At 44.5% G+C, this 18,934-nt stretch overlaps 2 protein-coding genes across 3 annotated transcripts in view; one reads left to right on the plus strand and one right to left on the minus strand.

Moving 5' to 3' along the window:
• grinaa (glutamate receptor, ionotropic, N-methyl D-aspartate-associated protein 1a (glutamate binding)) overlaps nucleotides 1-18,934 on the minus strand; it is a 164,292-nt gene that overhangs the window by 111,939 nt on the left and 33,419 nt on the right. The window lies entirely within an intron of this gene.
• The window catches only part of parp10 (poly(ADP-ribose) polymerase family member 10), a 50,471-nt gene that overhangs the window by 15,418 nt on the left and 16,119 nt on the right, over nucleotides 1-18,934 (plus strand). For both annotated transcript variants that reach the window (XM_078536242.1, XM_078536241.1), the window contains exons 3-7: nucleotides 299-544; nucleotides 3,530-3,760; nucleotides 8,871-9,733; nucleotides 14,620-14,832; nucleotides 18,667-18,793. In XM_078536242.1, the coding sequence (XP_078392368.1) occupies nucleotides 299-544; nucleotides 3,530-3,760; nucleotides 8,871-9,733; nucleotides 14,620-14,832; nucleotides 18,667-18,793 (1,680 nt within the window). The remainder of the gene's footprint in view (nucleotides 1-298; nucleotides 545-3,529; nucleotides 3,761-8,870; nucleotides 9,734-14,619; nucleotides 14,833-18,666; nucleotides 18,794-18,934) is intronic.

The following is an 18,934-nucleotide window of genomic DNA, read 5'->3' on the forward strand; positions in this document are numbered from 1 at the left end:
GTTTCCTGCCTGCACTTCTCCATATGAGGAGCCTGTACCACATTTGAATGCCATGTGCTTAATCGCATATTTTCTCTCTCATTCTTCCGCTGATACGTTTTAAATAAATAAAATTTTAAAATGTGTTGGATTCCTTCATCTGAAAGTCCGAAATGTTTCCAATCCCCCTCCCCCCCACACCAAAAGTTCCCCGATCTTCAAGCGTTGTTCATTCTCAGCTCAGCGTATTGTGTATTTTTTTTTTAAAAATTCAATCCTGAGTTATTCCTCTATTTTTTGCTTCGAATGCTGATTACAGACGCTCAGAGTGTTCTGTCCAAGCCAGGACACAAATTCCAGAATGTCGACCTGACTGTGAGGAAGTTGCCGCCCAAGGACCCAAAGAAGATTGTGCTCCGCGGACTGAAGCCACAGATCTTGGAAGATACTTTAATTCTCTACATTGAGTACATCACTGAACGCAACAGCGAGCAGTTCACTGTCCACTATGACCAAGACAGAATGCAAGCACTTGTTCACTTCCAGGAAGCTCTGCCTGCAGAAGGTACGTGTAACATGCGTGAATGTAGACCCCTGCTTGGGCCACATGCAGCAGATGTTTTAATTCCCTCTCCCCCTGAAGGCCTGGATTACGGAGCAGGCTGTAGGTTTTGTGGTTATGTTGCTGGATTAGTAACCCAGAAACCCGCACTAATAATCTAGAGAACGTCACCTTGACAGTTTGTGAACTTGAATTCAGTTATTTTTTAAGGAAAAAAAAATCTGGAAATAATTAACCAGCATCAGTAAAAATGGCTATGAAACTATCAGATTGCTGTAAAAAAAAATATTCACCGATATCCGTTAGGGAAGGAAACTTGCCGTTTGCCCAGCCTGTTATTTGTGACTCCAGTCCCACGCTATCGTATTAACCACCCCCTGAAGTTGCATAGCAAGTCAATCAGTTGCAGTAAACCACTGCAAAGATTAAAGCCGATCACCACTTTTTCTGGGTAGCTAGGGATGGGCGCTGGTCAGTGACACCCGTGAAAAAAAATTAATATTTCAGAAAATGACTGCATTCCACTGGTGTCAGCAGCCAACCTGTAACCTCAGCGACTGTCCTGGCTTAGACTGACTCGCACAGTACCGATCAGAGATCAACCATTGGATCACTGCAGGCAGTTCACCTTCTCGAATGAGGCATCAGGGAAGCTGAAATGTAGATTTGTGATTATCAGAGGCATTTACTAAAGAAGAAGGACTTGTATTTATACAGCACTTTATTCACAACTGCTGAGCATCTCAAAGTGCTTTACATCCAATGATGTGCTTTTGAACTGTAGTCACTGTTGATCTTTGTGCTCATGTCCCAGAGTGGGACTTGAACCCAGGACCTTGTGACTTTGAGGTAAGAGTGCTACCAACAGAGCCTCAGCTTGCACACGCCAGAGTATAGCTGTGAAGCTTTTTGCCATCTTCTAGAAGAGCAATTTATTCCCAAGTCAGAAATTAAAAATATACAAATATGAGTGTTGGTCCCCAGCATCCACCTCCTGACTATCATTACTCCATTTGTAACTTGACGTAGTGATAAGACATATAACTCTGGCTGGTATCAAAAATAATATCTCGTCGTCGCCCATTCCCTCAGATATCTACCCAATTTTCCTTTTGAATTATCCCGCATAATCTCCCTCCCTATGTCGTCCATTCTGCACAATCACCTCTCTCTGTAGAAAATAAGATTGAACTTGTGCCGTTGGACATCCCAAACACATCACAGCCAACAAGTTACTTTTAAAATGTAGGGATTTCCAAGAGCAGCAGCCCATTTGTACACAGCAAGATCCCATAAACAGCAGTGCGACACATAACCAAAGAAACAGTTTTGCTGGGCTTTGTTGAGGGTTAAATATTGGTCAGTACACTGGAAGAACTCAAAACAGAAATTGCTGGGAATATTCAGCAGGTCTGGCAGTATTTGTGGAGAGAGAAACAGTTAACATTTCAGGTGGATGACCTTTCATCAGGAAGTGTTTGGCTGCACGCTTTTGTTGTACTAGAAATGCGTCCCTGCACCTCCCTGAATGTTGCCAACTACAAACAAACAGGGTGCAGTTTAATATCTCATCCAAAAGACAGCACCTCCAACAGTGCAGCACCACCTCGGTACTGCATTGGTACTGTCTGCCTAGATTCGATGCTCAAGTCCTGGAGTGGGTTTAGTCCTAAGATTGAGGCCTGAGTGTATCTGAATGTTGGCATAAGGTATGTCATGTTTCTGGAAGACATTAATTATGATAGATTACACTAAACTTGCTCAGCCTAGGCCCAATCATATTCAGCTGCTGCATCAATGATCTTCCCTCCATCATAAGGTCAGAAGTGGGGATGTTCGCTGATGATTGCACAATGTTCACCATTCGCGACTCCTCAGGTACTGAAGCAGCCCATGTCCAAATGCATCAAGACCTGGACAATATCCAGGCTTTGACTGACAAGTGGCGAGTAACATTTGGACCACACAATGTCAGGCAATGACCATCTCCAACAAGAGAGAATCTAACCGTTGCTCCGTGACAATTAATAGCATTACCATCACTAAATCCCCCGCTATCAACATCCTGGGGGTTACCATTAAACAGAAATTGAATTGGACTAGCCATATAAATACTGTGGCTACAAGAGCAGGTCAGAGGCTAGGAATCCTGCAGCGAGTAATTCACCTCCTGATTCCCCAAAGCCTGTCCACCATCTACAAGGCACAAGTCAGGAGTGTGATGGAATACACTGCATTTGTCTGGATGAGTGCAGCTCCCACAACACTCAAGAAGCTTGATACCATCCAGGACAAAGCAGCCCGCTTGATTAGCACCACATCCACAAACATTCACTCCCTTCACCACCGACGCACAGTAGCAGCAGTGTGTACCATCTACAAGATGCACTGCAGGAACTCACCAAGGCTCCTTCAAACCCACGACTGCTACCATCTAGACGGACAAGGGCAGCAGATAGATGGGAACACCACCACCTGGAAGTTCCTTTCCAAGTCACTCACCATCCTGATTTGGAAATATATCGCCGTTCCTTTACTGTCGCTGGCTCAAAATCCTGGAACTCACTTCCTAACAACACTATGGGTGCACCTCCACCACATGGACTGCAGCAGTTCAAGAGGCAGCTCACCACCGCCTTCTCAAGGCAACTAGGGATGGGCAATAAATGCTGGCCCAGCCAGCGATGTCCACATCCCGAAAATGAATTTTAAAAAAGCCAAAGATGTGTGTAGGTTTGTGCATCGCTATGTAGGGCTGGAAGTTGCAATTTGTGGTATCCTGCACAGTAAGATTTGCACCTGGTATTATTGGGAAGGGAAGAGATTGCAAGATCTTCCCTATCTAGGAGAGCTGGGGAAGGGTGGGATTTAGACAACCGATAAAAGGTATTGGTGGAAATCCACAGCACAGGGTCTCAGTCAGTTTGAGACCCAAACTGGGTCCAGTCCTACATGTGGAAAGCTTTCTACGTTTTTTTTGTTTTCCAGCTCTTGAAAAAATGAAGAAAAGGACTAGCAGCCGATGTTTGCAGGGAGCCTCCATAGAAATTGAACAACTGCCCCGAACCGACCGCATTCTGGTGGAAAACCTGGGCCCCAATGATGATAAGGACATTGTAAGCCTTTACTTTGAGAGCCGACGCAGCAATGGAGGGAGTGTGCTCGATGTTACCATGGTTTCCCAGGGAACTGCCATCGTTGTGTTCCAGGAATGGGAAGGTATTTACTAGTTTATTCATTATGCAGGCTATGAGGTAAGATATGGTGTTTGTGTGTTGTAATGTGGTGTTTATGGTGTTCGACTAGCAACACCATGATCACCAACCTGCCTGTCGCAGATGCATCTGTCCATGACAGTATCGGTAGGAGTGATCACTGCACAGTCTTTGTGGAGATGAAGTCCTGCGTTCACATTGAGGATACCCTACATCGTGTTGTGTGGCACGACCACTGTGCTAAATGGGATATATTTTAAACAGATCCAGCAACTCAAGACTGAGCATCCATGAGGCACTGTGGGCCATCAGCAGCAGCAGAATTATACTCGAACACAATCTGTAACCTCATGGCCCAGCATATCCCCCACTCTACCATTACCACCAAACCGCGGATCAACCCTGGTTCAATGAAGAGTGCAGGAGGGCATGCCAGGAGCAGCACCAGGCATACCTAAAAATGAGGTGTCACCCTGGTGAAGCTATAACACAGGACTAGTTGCATGCCAAACAGTATAAGCAGCAAGTGATAGATCTAAGTGATTCCAAAACCAGCAGACCATATCTAAGCTCTGCAGTCCTGCCACATCAAGTCATGAATGATGGTGGAGAATTAAACAACTCACTGGAGGAGGAGGCTCCACAAATATCCCCATCCTCAATGATGGGGGAGCCCAGCACATCACTGCAAAGGATAAGGCGGAAGCATTTGCTACGATCTTCAGCCAGAAGTGCCGAGTGGATGATCCATCCCGGCCTCCTCCGGAGGTCCCCAGCATCACAGATGCCAGTCTTCAGCCAATTCGATTCCCTCCACGTAATATCAAGAAACAGCTGAAGGCACTGGATGCTGCAAAGGCTATGGGCAACATTCCGGCAATAGTACTGAGGGCTTGTGCTCCAGAACTTGCCGTTCCAGAACAATGCTAGCGAGCAGCACTTGCTTAGCAATAACCTGCTCACTGACACTCAGTTTGGGTTCCGTCAGGGCCACTCAGCTCTTGACCTCGTTACAGCCTTGGTTCAAACATGGACAAAAGAGCTGAACTCCAGAGGTGAGGTGAGAGTGACTGCCCTTGACATCAAGGCAGCATTTGACTGAATGTGGCATCAAGGAGCCCCAGCAAAACTGGGGTCAATGGGTGTCAGGGGAAAGCTCTCCGCTGGGTGAAGTCTTACCTAGCACAGAGGTGGCAAGTTCAAATCCCACGTTAGAAAATTCACTTCAAAGGAATCTGATGTTAAGAAGAAATATTGGAAACGCTGATGCACTGTCATCTAAGCCCCACTATTCTACTGATGTCCTTCAAGGAAATTGTACCAACTTTGGATCCAAGTAGTTGAGGTAATTGCATGCACCCTAGATTTCGGTTTGGTAGCTTTACAGGATTCAGCCCCTCAAACCTGCCCTGCTATTTAATTAAATCATGGCTGATCTGTACATTATAAGACCATGAGACGTAGGAGCAGAAGTAGGCCATTCGGTCCATCGTGTCTGCTCTGCCATTCAATGAGATCATGGCTGATCTGATAATCCTCAACTCCACTTTCCTGCCTTTTCCCCATAACCCTTGATTCCCTTACTGATTAAAAATTTGTCTACCCCAGCCTTGAATATACTTAACAACCCAGCCTCTCCAGCCCTCTGCGGTAAAGAATTCCACAGATTCACTACCCTCTGAGAGAAGAAATTCCTCCTCATCTCTGTTCTAAGTGGGCGCCCCCTTACTCTGAGATTATGCCTCTGGTCCTAGACTCTCCCACAAGGGGAAACAGCCTCTCAGCATCTACCTTATCAAGCCCCTAAGAATCTTATCTGTTTCAATAAGGTCGCCTCTCATTCTTCTAAACTCCAATGAGTACAGGCCCAACCAACTTAACCTCTCCTCATAAAATCCCTCCATACCCAGAATCATCCTAGTGAACCTTCTCTGGACTGCCTCCAATGCCAGTATATCTTTCCTTAGACAAGGGGACCAAAACTGTTCACAGTATTCTCGGTGTGGCCCAACTAGTGCCTTGTATAGTTTTAGCAAGACTTCCCTATTATTATACTCCATTCCCTTTGAAATAAAGACCAACATTCCAAAGGGAATGAAGTATAAAAATAGGGAAATCTTGTTAAAACTATACAAGGCACTAGTTAGACCACATCTCGAATACTGTGAACAGTTTTGGTGCCCTTGTCTAAGGAAAGATATAATGGCATTGGAGGCAGACCAGAGAAGCTTCACTAGGTTGATCCCGGATGTGGAGGGATTTTTTTCTTACATCAGATTCCATTTTCCTATTTTTTTGCTCCACATCCCTTAATACCTGACAAAAATATGTTGATCTCAGTTGACCCTCTGTCCCCTCCTCATTGCCCCTCAGTCTCAACAGCTTTCTGGGGAAGAGAGATTCAGATTTCCACGACCCTTTTTGGAAAGGTGCCAAGGCTGACAATCCTGTGTAGCACTGAGGGGAAGCTGCACTGTTGGAGATGCCATCTTCCAGATGGAATGTTAGACCAAGGCCCCCATCTGCCCTCTTGGGTGAATGTGAAAGATCCCATGGTGCTATTTAAAAGCAGAGCAGCAGGGGAGTTATCTCTGGTGCCCAAGCCGATATTTATCTCTCAATAAACAGCATGTTGCTGGTGGTGGGAGTTTGCCATGTGTAAACTGCTGCATTTCCTACATTGCGACATGCCTACACTTGAAAAATTACTTCATTGTCTGTATAGTGCTTTGGGACATCCTGTAGTAGTGAGCGGCGCTATGGAAACGCAAGGCTTTCTATTCTTTGCACAAGCGCTCCTTGATATCAGCCCTGAGCAGCTGTAACTGTACAGAGCTGTAACTGTACAGAGCTGTAACTGTACAGAGTTCTAACTGTACAGAGCTGTAACTGTACAGAGCTGTAACTGTATGGACCTGCTCCATTGTTCTGGACTCCTCCACCAGAGGAAATAGTTTCTCTCTATCTATCCTATAAAATCTTTTAATCATCTTATCCAACTCAATTAGGTCACCCCTTCATCTCCTAAAGCTTTCCAAAGCAGTGCAGCCAACGGGTAATGGCTGCAGTTTAAGGCAGAATAGACCAGGATGTTAGGCTTGGACTTGATCACTCTCCAAACTGGGAAGAACTCAAGCTATGTCCACGAACTGGGGTGTATTCATACAGGTAATAAGCTAGGTTTCACGTTAGCTAACAGTTATTGTCTTTCCAGCTCAGTACATAACTCCAGTTCACACTATGTGAATGTTACCAGTGGTTAAATTATGAGAATGATCACATAAACTAGGGCTTGGATTCCTTGGCGTGTCGAAAGCTTTGTTAGCCAAAGGCATTAAGGAATATGGAACTAAGACGGGTGGAGATAGTGTACAACTCATTGATTGACAGAAGAGGCTCGAGGGGCTGACTGGCTGTGAAGTTGTGGAAGGACCCCTGACCACCTTGAGGTATTGAAAATGCTTTGCCGAAAGTGTGCCTTAATGGGGACATGCTGTCCCACACGGTGGAAATGATGCCCTGTGACCCTTGCTGTACGGACCCCCCCCGAATTCGGCAGTCAGGGGTGCCAGGCAGATGAAGCACTGCCTCTGGTTCCTGACCAGACTTTTATAAAAATATTTTATTTTGCCGCTGAGTATTCTGTTGAAAACTAACCTACTAAACGGAGAGCTTGATATACAAAGCAGTCCCTTACCAACAATGAAAAGCCCAATGCCACTGGTTGGAATGAAAGAAAGATTTCAGTTTATACACCACAATCTGGGGCGCTCCAAAGTGCTTTGCAGCCAGTGAAGTACTGGTGTAGGGTTCACATTGGCTAAAACAGAGGATTTGCTCCCCATTTTGTGGGGGTGGTGGCAGTGTGAGGGACGGGGAGCAGAGAGGTTTGTCCTATTGAGATCCAATTTTAGTTAGCATTTCCTTTGCATGTGGAACTCTCTGTTGTCACTTTGACTCTGTGCAATCCTCATGAAAGGCTTGTCGCGATTAGATTTTAGAAACCAGGAAGAGATATACAACAGGCTGCTGATTCAAGTTCACCCACTTGACCTCAAAATGATCCCTTGGTGTGTACATGACTTGCCAGGCGAATGGTTGACCGGACCTATCCTCTTGATCAGAACTTGATGGAGGTCCTGGTGAAAGGTCTCTTCACAGATGCTGCCTGAGCTGCTGAGTATTTCCAGCATTTTCTGTTTTTATCTTGAACAAGTTAGGGATCTTTCCTAGGAAAGTGAAGACTGAGGGGTGGCATGATTGAAATCTTTAATGTCGTGCAAAGGTTTAATGGGGTAGATGTGAAGAAGATGTTTCCTCTTGTGGGCGGGTCCATCAGTCGGGGCCATAAATATAAAAGAGTCACTAACAAATCCAATAAAGAATTTAGGAGAAGCTTCTTTGCTCAGAGATTGGCTGCAATGTGTATCTTGCTACCAGAGGGAAGGTTGAGGGGAATGGTATAGGAGCATTTAGGGAGAAGTTTGAGAAACACGGGGAGGCAATGGCGTGATGGTATTGTCAGTGGACTAGTAGTAGCAATGTAGTAATCCAGAGATCCAGGGTAATGGTCTGGGGACCTGGGTTCAAATCCCGCCACAGCAGATGGTAGAATTTGAATTCAATAAAAATCTGGAATTAAAAGTCTAATGATGACCATGAAACCATTGTCAATTGTCGTAAAATCCCATCTGGTTCACTAATGTCCTTCAGGGAAGGAAATCTGCCGTCCTCACCTGGGTCTGGCCTACATGTGACTCCAGACCCACAGCAATGTGGTTGACTTGTAAATGCCCTCTGAACAAGGGCAATTAGGGATGGGCAATAAATGCTGGTCTAGCCAGTGACGCCCACATCCCATGAATGAATAAAAAAAAATGACAGAGAACGGAATAGAAGGATACGCTAATAAGGTGAGATAAAGTAAGGTTGGGAGGAGGCTTGTGTGGAGCATAACACTGGCAGAGTCTGAATGGTCTTTCTCTGTGCAGTGTCTGTTGGTGGGACAACCTCAGGGTTTGTTGTCTAGCATCACAAACCACGGCATGATTGTCCAATCGCACACAGCATGTTCAAATGTCACTGCTGAAGTCTGTTGTTTGCCTGTCTTGCAGCTGCTGACCGGGTCCTTCAGAAGCGCCAGAAATTGCAAGAACGTGAGCTGCTCGTTCGTCCTTATTACAGTTTTCTCCATTTCCCTCTCACGGGCCGAGAATGTGACGGGAAGGCAGAAGAAACCAAAGCTGAGGTGCCGGCTGAAGTGACGAGCACGGTAAATGTCCCTGACACGGTGAAGCTGAACATCCTGCGGTCCAGCACGTTCCTGCAAGAGTTGAGGAATGAATGTCCGGAATTGTCCCTGAGTGTCGATGACAATAACCGTGTCAGTGTTTGTGGAGCAGACCTCCTGCAGACCGAGAAGATAAAAAGCCGGATTCTGGAATTCCTGAGTAACATAGCCCAAGTGGACATCCCCCTCGGTGAGGACCAGGCGAAATTCCTTTCCAGGGACGAAACTCAGGATTACTTGCGGAACATGCTGCGCGAAAAGGACTTGTCACCTTGTTTTTCCATCTCAGGCAGTGTGATGACAGTCACCGCTCTCTCAGTTCCTGCTGCCCATGAGGTTGCCCAACTGATCAAACAGCAGTTGTGCCAGTTTAGTGTCTCAATAGCGGACCGACAGCTCCATGTGCTCACTTCTCCTGACTGGGAGAAGCTCCTCTCGTCCTTGAGGGGCTGTGAAGCTCGGATATCTGATGTTGGGGACCAGGTCTACTTCAACTCCCTCAAATGTTTCAGAGTTGAAAATGAGGAACGGGTGAAAGCCTTACTAGAAAATGCTGTTTCGGAGGATTTTGTGATAGGGGTGGAACCCAGCAAATTGAGATTCCTGCAGGAATATTACCAAGACTTTCTAGCTGGTTCTCAACAGGTTTTCGTTTTTCCACTAGAAGGTGATGTCACAGGGCTAAGGGTAGGTCATTCCTTTATCTATGTATCTTTTTTGTTTCTCTTCTTTTGCTGCAGTAATAATGCTTGCTAGGGTCCACCTTGATATCGCCAGCGGCAGACATTAGCATTCGTCAATGAGCCTGACCCAAGATTCATTCTTATATGTGTGAGCTGTGGCTTGGCTGGCAGCCCGCTTGTCTCTGAGTCACAAATTTCTGGGTTCAAGTCTCACTCAAGGCTTGAGCACAAAAAAAAAATCAAGGCTGATATTCCAGCGCAGCACTGAGGGAGTTCTGCACTGCCGAAGGTGCCGGTTTTCAGACGTGGTGTTAAACCGAGCCCCGATCTACCCATGTGAGTGGATGTATTCCGAAGAAGGGCAGTTGTGCCTTCAGCTGCCTGGGCCTGGAGCTCTGGAATTTCCTCCCTAAGGCTCTCCTTAAAACCTACCTCCTTAACCAAATGTTGGGTCACCTGCCTTAATATTTCATACGTGGCTCAGTGTCAAATTTATGTTTTTTTAACTTTCTTGTGAAGTGCTTTGGAATGTTTTATTATGCTACAGGCACTTTGTCAATGCAAGTTGTTGCTGCTGGCTGCTATAGACTAGTCAGCTTAACATCAGTAGCAGGAAGAATAAAGGAATCCTTTAAAGGACGAAGTTGAAAAATATCCAAGAAACCAAAAATATAACGCCGAGAAGTCAACACAGATTTCAAAAGGAAACTCTTGTTTGACCAACCTTATTTCATTCTTTGAAGAGTCAACAGAGAGATTAGACGAGAGTAATGTAGTAGAATCAATCTACTACAATCTAGAGCTTTAGAAGGTCATGAAAATATAATAATTTTCATAATATTATTGAGTTATTGTAAATGTAGGTTAATAGTTGGGTTTGGATTAGTTTCTCTGTGTGAAGTTTGTGTGTGGGGGTTTTAATTGAATTGCAGACTGCTAGTCTGGAGCTTTTGAGTTATCAGAAGAGAAGCTAGGTTTGAAATGCTAAATATGTAAACATGGCTGAAGGTTTAGAATGTGAGGTGGGAAGCACATTTGCATTTTTAAATAAACCGAAGTAGTGAATTTCAAAGAGCTGGTAAAGCGTTACACCTAGCCAATGAGGCTAAGCCAAACAGTGTGTTTATTTTTTCCAGAAGATTACTGATAACATGAGTACTATGAAAGATTTATATTATGGAAAAAGTGAAGTTGCAAAGACATATTGGAACAATGGGATTTACATCCCTTTGTGCAGTTTTGGTCTCCTTATTTAAGGAAGGATGTAAATGCATTGGAGGTGGTTCAAAGGAGGCTTACTAGGTTGATACCTGGAATGAGTGGGTTGTCTTATGAGGAAAGGTTGGACAGACTGGGCTTGTTTCCACTGGAGTTTAGAAAAGTGAGGGGTGATTTGATTGAAGTATACAAGATCCTGAATGGCCTTGACAAGGTGGACGTTGAACGGATGTTTCCTCTTGTGGGTGAGTCCAGGACTAGGAGGGCACTGTTTTAAAATTAGGGGTTGCCCTTTTAGGACAGAGATGAGGAGAAATATTTTCTCTCAGAGAATTGTGCGACTTTGGAACTCTCTGCCTCAGAAGGTGGTGGAGGCGGGATCATTGGATATTTTTAAGGCAGAGGCAGATAGATTCTTGTTAGGCAAGGGAATCAAAGGTTATTGGTGTTAGCTGGGAATGTGGAAATCGACACACAAGAAGATCAGCCATGGTCTTATTGAATGACGGAACAGGCTTGAGGGGCCGAATGGTCTACTCCTGTTCCTATTTCTTATGTTCATATTAAAAGGGAGACACATGTATAAAGGAGGGAAGCCATTCAAAGATCTAACAAGTGTGAAAAGCCTCCAGCCTCTAGCTAACAAGTTTCTGTCTACAGGAACCGAAGCTTAGAAAACTCATTGTGAATATCACTGTCCAGGGTATTGTGTGGTTTGCCTGGGTCTGTTTAAATTTATTTGTTTTTACTGTTGCCTTAAAAGAGGTAACTGGAAGTCAGATTAATTAGGGGAGCTAGGAGCTATCATAGTAGTAATTTGTAGACCTACGTTTGTGCTTAAAATCATTTCTTTTATTAATAAATGTTTAATTTAGTTTTGTAAGACTCGCTAAATTTATTACTACTGAATTCAAGGCACGCATCTTGAAATAAAAATACGAATTGCAAAAACAGTTGTGGCACTTGTTTCAAGTTTCCCTCTGGGATTCGGGCAGCTCAGCATTTACCATCCACTGTGCCATAACAATATGGTGCCATACAATTGGCTGATGGATAAGGTCAGAGCATGCTGAGTCGAGGACAAGTAGCAGAATTGATAGCTTGCTGGCTGACAGATAGAAAGCAAAGGTAAAGACTAATTATTCAGAGCATGGAAATTTGGGTTCCTTAAGGGTTAGTGCTAGGGCCACAGCTGTTCACAATTTATATAAAAGATTTAGACTTTGGAATCAAAATCACCAGTTCTAAATTTGCGGATGATACTAAATTGGGAGAGATAATCAATATCAATATTGATGTAACAAGCAGGGTGGATAAAGGGGAGCCAGTAGATGTGGTGCATTGGATTTCCAAAAGGCATTCGATAAGGTGCCACATAAACAGTTACTACACAAAATAAGAGCCCCTTGTTATGGCACAGTGGATGGTAATTGCTGAGCTGCTCAAATCCCAGAGGGAAACTTGAAACAGCTGCCACAACTGTTTTGCAAGTTGTATTTTTATTTTGAGTTGTGTGCCCTGAATTCAGAAGTAACAAGACTACCATGACTTCAGAGGTTTTAGAAAACCAAACATTTATTGACAAAATGAAATGATTTTAAGCACATTCATAGGTCTACAAATTACTACTATAATAACTCCTAAGACAACCTAATTAATCTGACTCCCAGTTACACCTCAATTAAGGCAACAGTACAACAACATAGATTTCAACAGACCCAGGGAAAGTACACAATACCCTGGACAGTGATATTCACAGTGAGTTTTCTTAGCTTTGGTCCCTGTAGACAGCAACTGGATACACAGAGGCTGAAGGCTTTTCACACCTGTGTCAGATCTTAGAACACCTTCTGCTTACACATAACCTCATCTCCTTTAAATACACGTTTCTCCCTTTTAATGCAAATTCCATTGTTCTCATACATTTTTGCAACTTTACTTTTCTTATAATATAAATCTTTCATAGTACTAATTTTATCAGTAACCTTTGAGAAAAATAAACACACTGTTTGGCTTAGCTTCTTCTGGCTATGTGTAACATCTTATTATCTCTTTGAAATTCAAACTATTCTGGTTTATCTAAAAATGCAAATTTCCCCCCCCACCTCACATTTTAAAACTTCAGCCATATTTATGTATTTAGCACTTCAAACCTAGCTTCTTTTTGATACATCAAAGGCTCCAGACCAACTGTCTCCAATTCAATTAAATCACACACACTCACACTCACTCACTCCAAACCCCACTATAAACCTACCTTTAGAATAAATCACAATAATAATATGAAGATGATCATATTTTCATGTATCCTGCTGTTGGGTGTAATGTATTATCCTAGATAGAGGATTGGCCCAGCCACTGGTGTAGGCAAACCAGTGGTCCCCAGCCCAGATAAACGGGGAAGGACATAAGGCTGTAATAAAAAAACACCCAACAATTCCCAAGAAAAATGACAGTTAGTATGAATGGTGATCTCATGTAACATGGGAATAGCTGAAAGAGATCAGGAATGAAGGAAGAGCATCGGCTAGCTAACAGGAAACAGAGTCCTTAATGGAGTGGCACAGGGACGTGCAAACTTCCAATAGGAAATTGCCCTGCACTGGGAACCATCCGAAAATTGGGTTACATCAATAGTCACCCAGAAAAAGTTAGAAGAATTAAAACCACTTCTAACTTCGGGGTAATTATTGTACAGACCCACCCCCACTAAAACCCCACCCCTAGCCGACTACATCCCTACAGGATTCCCCCACACTGCACCCCCCAACACTGGGGCTTGACATGACCTCCAACCCACCCCACCCCAGGCCTGACCTGGTCCAGCCCGATACCCCTCTGATCTTCACCACCCCCCCACTCCCCCGTCCAATCTCCGACCAACTCTAGTCCCTAGAAATAAACCTTGGGCTTGAACTTCCTCGGAGTGGTAATCGGTGTCGGATTATCCCTCTGTGCCCAATTTCTTACCTTTAATTTTTGTTTGATCCTATCTCGCCCAACCTCCCGACTCAGGCCGGGTGAGATCCAGGCAGTGCAGCGCATCCCTGGGGCATAGCGTCGGGGGGGCAGCTGAGTCAAAGGAGGCGCTGGAGAGGATGAAAAAAGATTTTCAAGCTTGACATTAGAACTACATGAACCTACCTTTCAGGAACGTATAAACTGGCTCTCTTTTCCTCTTGAGAAGAGAAGGCGGAGAGCATGACCTGATAAAGGTATTGAAAATCCTGAAAGGTTTTGATGGAGTGGATAGAGTGTGTGTTTCCATTTGTAGGGCAGAGCATAGTTAGAAGCTATGAATGTAACATAGTCATCAAAAACATCCAATAGGAAATTCAGAGGAAACTTCCTTACCAGGGAGTAGTGGGAATGTGGAACTCACAGCAACAGGGAGTGATTGAAGCAAATAGTATCGATGTATTTAAAGGGAAGCCAGATAAGCATATCAGGGAGAGGGAACAGAGGTTATGCTGATTTGTTTGATAAGGAAGGATGGGAGGAGCGTAAAGGCCAGCATGGACTGGTTGGGCAGAATGGCCTGTTTCTGTATTATATATACAATGTATATCTCTGAATTTTCAGTGTATTTTTTTTTTTGCCTCTATATTGACTGCACAGCCAATTAATTGAATAAACTCCTCGTGTCCGTCTCCTATACTTGTCTTTTCACAGATTACCGGGGTGCGCAGTGCCTGTGAAGCTGTGGATGAGCTCCTCCGCAGCATTGTCTCAAACATCTGCACTAGGACGGTGACTCTTCAGGAACCTGGCATCTCTCGTTTCTTGCTGGAGAAACGCGGGGCCAACATTTTGAAGCAACTGGAGACAAAGCACAACTGTACAATTGGGTTGGAGAAAGTGCGTTGGATAATGCTGCAATCTGAGGTGCGCAGCCGTTCATAGAATGCTAGGAGTCAATTTTACACATTATCAGAGAGATATTCAAAGAGGGGACAACACTAGATTCACTAGGCTTCTGCTAGTATAGATACAAAGAAATCCCGAAAAGTTAGGTCCTCTCTTGTTAGAACGATGGAGATTCTGGGGCCATAAAATGTCTAAAATCATGAACGATGGGATGAGACAGGGGAGAATCAAAGCGAGAAGTTTCCCACCGTTGAGGGGCGATGAACAAAAGGGCCTTGGATACAAGATTAGTTTTGAGCGATTTAAAACCGATGGCAGGGGAACCTTTTACTCGCACACCGTGGTAAGGTTGCAGTATTCAATTCCTGGGTTAGTGGCTGAGACAGGAACTGTGTTGACATGAAAGGTTGGATTGGACAGGTGAATGTGGTAAATGGGGATGAAGGGACATGGCACAAGGGTCGGCAATGACTTGCGTGAAGGGTGGACACTGACATGGACTATTTGGGTGAAGTATTTGTGCTGTAATTTCTATATATATCTTTTATGTGTTTGGAGAAAGCATTTTGAGCTGTATCACATGAGGGTGACACAATGCATTATGCAGGTCACTGCCACCGCTGGTGTTACTGCTGGGAGTATTCGATTGCAAGGGTTGTGCAAGAAATGTAACACACTAACACTGTACTATCTCCAGTTGCATTTTGGCATCAGTGCACTACCTGGCCTGAGGTACAGCATCAATAATCATTACTTCACCGAATTATTGATGATTGTTGAAGGGATTCTGTGGCCAAGTATAAATGTGAACGACATGACAGGAACCGTCCTAATTTCATTGGTGACGCAATCATTGCATGTCATCGGAGTACAAGTGTGCAAGCTCGACTCAGCTTGACTGATGACATAGAGTCAGTACAACACAGAAGGAGGCTATTCGGCCCATCAAAAATCCATACTGGTTCTCTGTAGAGCAGTCGAGTCACTCCCATTCCCCGGCTCTATCCCCGTAGCCCTGCAAGCTTATTTCCCTCAGGTGCCCATCCAATTTCCTTTTGAAATTATTCGCCGTCTCCACTCTCACTGCCCCCTGTAGGCAGGTCATTACAACTTGCTGCGTAAATAAGCTTTCCTCATGTTCCTCTCTGTATCTCTTCCCCAATAGAGAAATCTGCACCCTCTACTCCTTCTACCAATAAAGGGAACAGCTTTTCTTTGTCTACCTTACTTAAACCTGAAATAAGAAAAAGGAGCAGGAGTAGGCCACTCAGCCCCTTGAGCCTGCACCATGATTCAATAAGATCATGGTTGATCTGATTGTGACCTTAACTCCACCTTCCTCCCTGTCTTCATAACCCTGACTCCCTCGTCAATCAAAAATATGTCCAACTCCGCCTTGAACATATTCAATGATCCAGCCTCCACTGCTTTCTGGGGAAGAGAATTCCAAAGACTAATGGCCCTCTGAGGAAAGAAATTCCTCCTTACCTCCGTCTTAAATGAGAGACCCTTTATTTTTAAACTGAGCCCCCTGGTTCTAGATTCCTCCAAAAGGGGAAATATCCTCTTAGTATCCACCCTGTCAAGCCCCCTCAGAGTCTTATAAGTTTCAATAAGATCACCTCTCATTCTTCTAAACTCCATTGACTGTAGGCCTAACCTGTTTAACCTTTCCTCTTAAGATAATTCCTTCATCGCAGGAAGTAACCTAGTGAACCTTCTTTGAAATGCTTCCACTCTAAGTATATCCCTCCCGAAGTAAGGAGACCAAAACTACACAAAATACTCTATCTGTGGTCTCACCAATGTCCTTTACCGTTATTGCAAGCAGGGAAATCCTGCTACGAAGGCCAACGCTCATTTTACCTTCCTAATTACTTGTTTTACCTACAAGGCAGTGTTTTGTGATCCATATCTGAGGACACCCAGATCCCTCTACATCCGGAGCATTCTGCATTCTCACTCCACTTAAATAATATTCTACTTTTCTATTCTTAATGAAAACGTGGACAATCTGACATTTTCCCTGCATTTCCCCAAATGCCAAATTTTTGCCCACTCACTTAAGCTACCTATATCTCTCATGCAGACTCTTTGAGTCCTTCTCGTAACTTGCTTTCCTACTATTTTTGTATCGTCAGCAAATAAATCGTAAATAATTGAGACCCCAGCACTGATACCTGTGATACTCCAGTAGTTACAGTTTGCCAAGTTGAAAATAACCCATTTGGCATGTAATCTTGTAAACCTCTATCAAATCTCTCCTAATCACCTTGGCTCCAAGGAGAACAACTCCAGCTTCTCCAACCTAACCTAGTAGCTAAATTCCCTCAACCCTGGAACCATCTGGTAAATCTCCTCGGCACCCTCTCCAGGGACCTCCCTAAAGGGCAGAATTTTATGGCCCCGGTGGGGGCCGGGCTATAAAATGCGGTGAGCCATTCAAAACTCCATTGACCTCAGCGGGACGGTAAAATCCCGCCGGCATAAAATTCTGCCCAAGGTGTTCTGACCAGAACTGGATACAATTCTCTAGCTGTGACCTAACCAGCGTTTTACAAAGGTACAACGTACATAGATCCCAGCCGTACTTCAGTTTTTGCCATTCATAACAATCATTGTGGCCCCTGAATGGGTTTGCACATGAAGTCTGTTGTTACCTGAGGAAGACATAGCACCATGAGCATGATCCTCTGTCACAATGGTGGGGAAATATTTCATTAAATGGGGGTTGGTTGGAATCTGTACCTTTGAAAGTCAAGGGATCAGAATGCTGATACCTAGCTTGAGGGGAAAGTACTTTCTCTTTTAGTGTTTTTGGAATGTGGTCTTCACTGACAAAGCCAGGATTTATTGTCCCCTTCCTATCCCAGTGAAGGTGATGGTGAGCTTTCTCCTTGTATCTCTGTAGTCTCTGTGGTGTATGGTACTGATGTAATGGTTCATACAGCTGGGTGACTTGCTAGACCAATTTTGGGGCAAGTTAAGAGTCAGCCACGTTGTTATGGAACTGGAGCGCCTACAATCTGGAAAGGACAAGCATGGCAGGTTTCCTCCTCCACAGGACACTAATGAACATGTCGGAATTTGTACGACAATAGGGTAGCTTCGCAGTCCTCCCCGGCAGGTCCACTACCACCTGCCTGTGTCAGCGTGTTAGGCGACAGATTCTGTCAGATTAAAGGAAACTCTTTCATCACACAGCTCTTAAACTCACAAGCTCAAGCCTAAAGTAGCCCTGTAGCCAGCCCTTGATATCTGCTTTAGTCCATTATCATCCTGACACGGGTTCTTCCCCATATGTGACTGCGCTGATAAAAGGTGTGGACTCTGCCCCTTTTCTACAAGAGGGGTTTCTGCAATCAGGACAGGGATCAGTTTTTTTTTTAAGTGAGTAAGTGGCATGAACATGTTACTCTTGAAGGCTTACTGAAGTGTTGAGAGCCAGATTGCCAGGGCCACCTGAAAGTAAGTAGCTGAATGCTGAACATGTCCCCCTGTGTTATCTACGTAGAGAGCGGAAAGTACCGAAATGGGAAAAGATTGATTGGTGCAACACAGACGCTTTTTTGAGTGACCTGAACACCACTTTCCCTGACCCCGTTCTCTCCTGAGAATGATTTTCCTCTGAGTTTGTGAACTTAGCCGGTTGTGGTGTTGCCTTTTAAATTAGGATTCCCCTGACTCGGGGAGGTTGAGTTTACCCGGAGCTCCGCTGGAGCTTGGGGCTCTGTGCTCCACACTGGCAGTCGCGACAGCACATAGACTGGAAAGGGCCTGGGTAACAGTGTCACTCAGTTCTATCGCCTTCCCTTTGCCGTTGCTAACGACGACCTTACCTTTTCTAATCAGCATCCCCTGGAAGTCCAAAACAGCCAAGCAGCACCGAGTTTCGAGAGGGATATTCCTGTCTGCACGGAGCAGCAGCAGCAGCAGTCAGTGAATGTGAGTGATCCAAATGGGAACATCCTAGATTTCGGTAAGTGTATCTTTGTTTATAATGCATGTGTTTCAACATGGACATAGAGTTCCAGAAGAATTGTATTGCGTGAGCTCCTCCTTATGCTTTGCAGCGTTATTGAGTTTGAGGAAAAAAATGCCAATTGGATTTTCTTTTTCA

Source organism: Cetorhinus maximus, chromosome 3, assembly GCF_964194155.1.
Source record: "Cetorhinus maximus chromosome 3, sCetMax3.hap1.1, whole genome shotgun sequence".
NCBI lineage: Eukaryota > Metazoa > Chordata > Chondrichthyes > Lamniformes > Cetorhinidae > Cetorhinus > Cetorhinus maximus.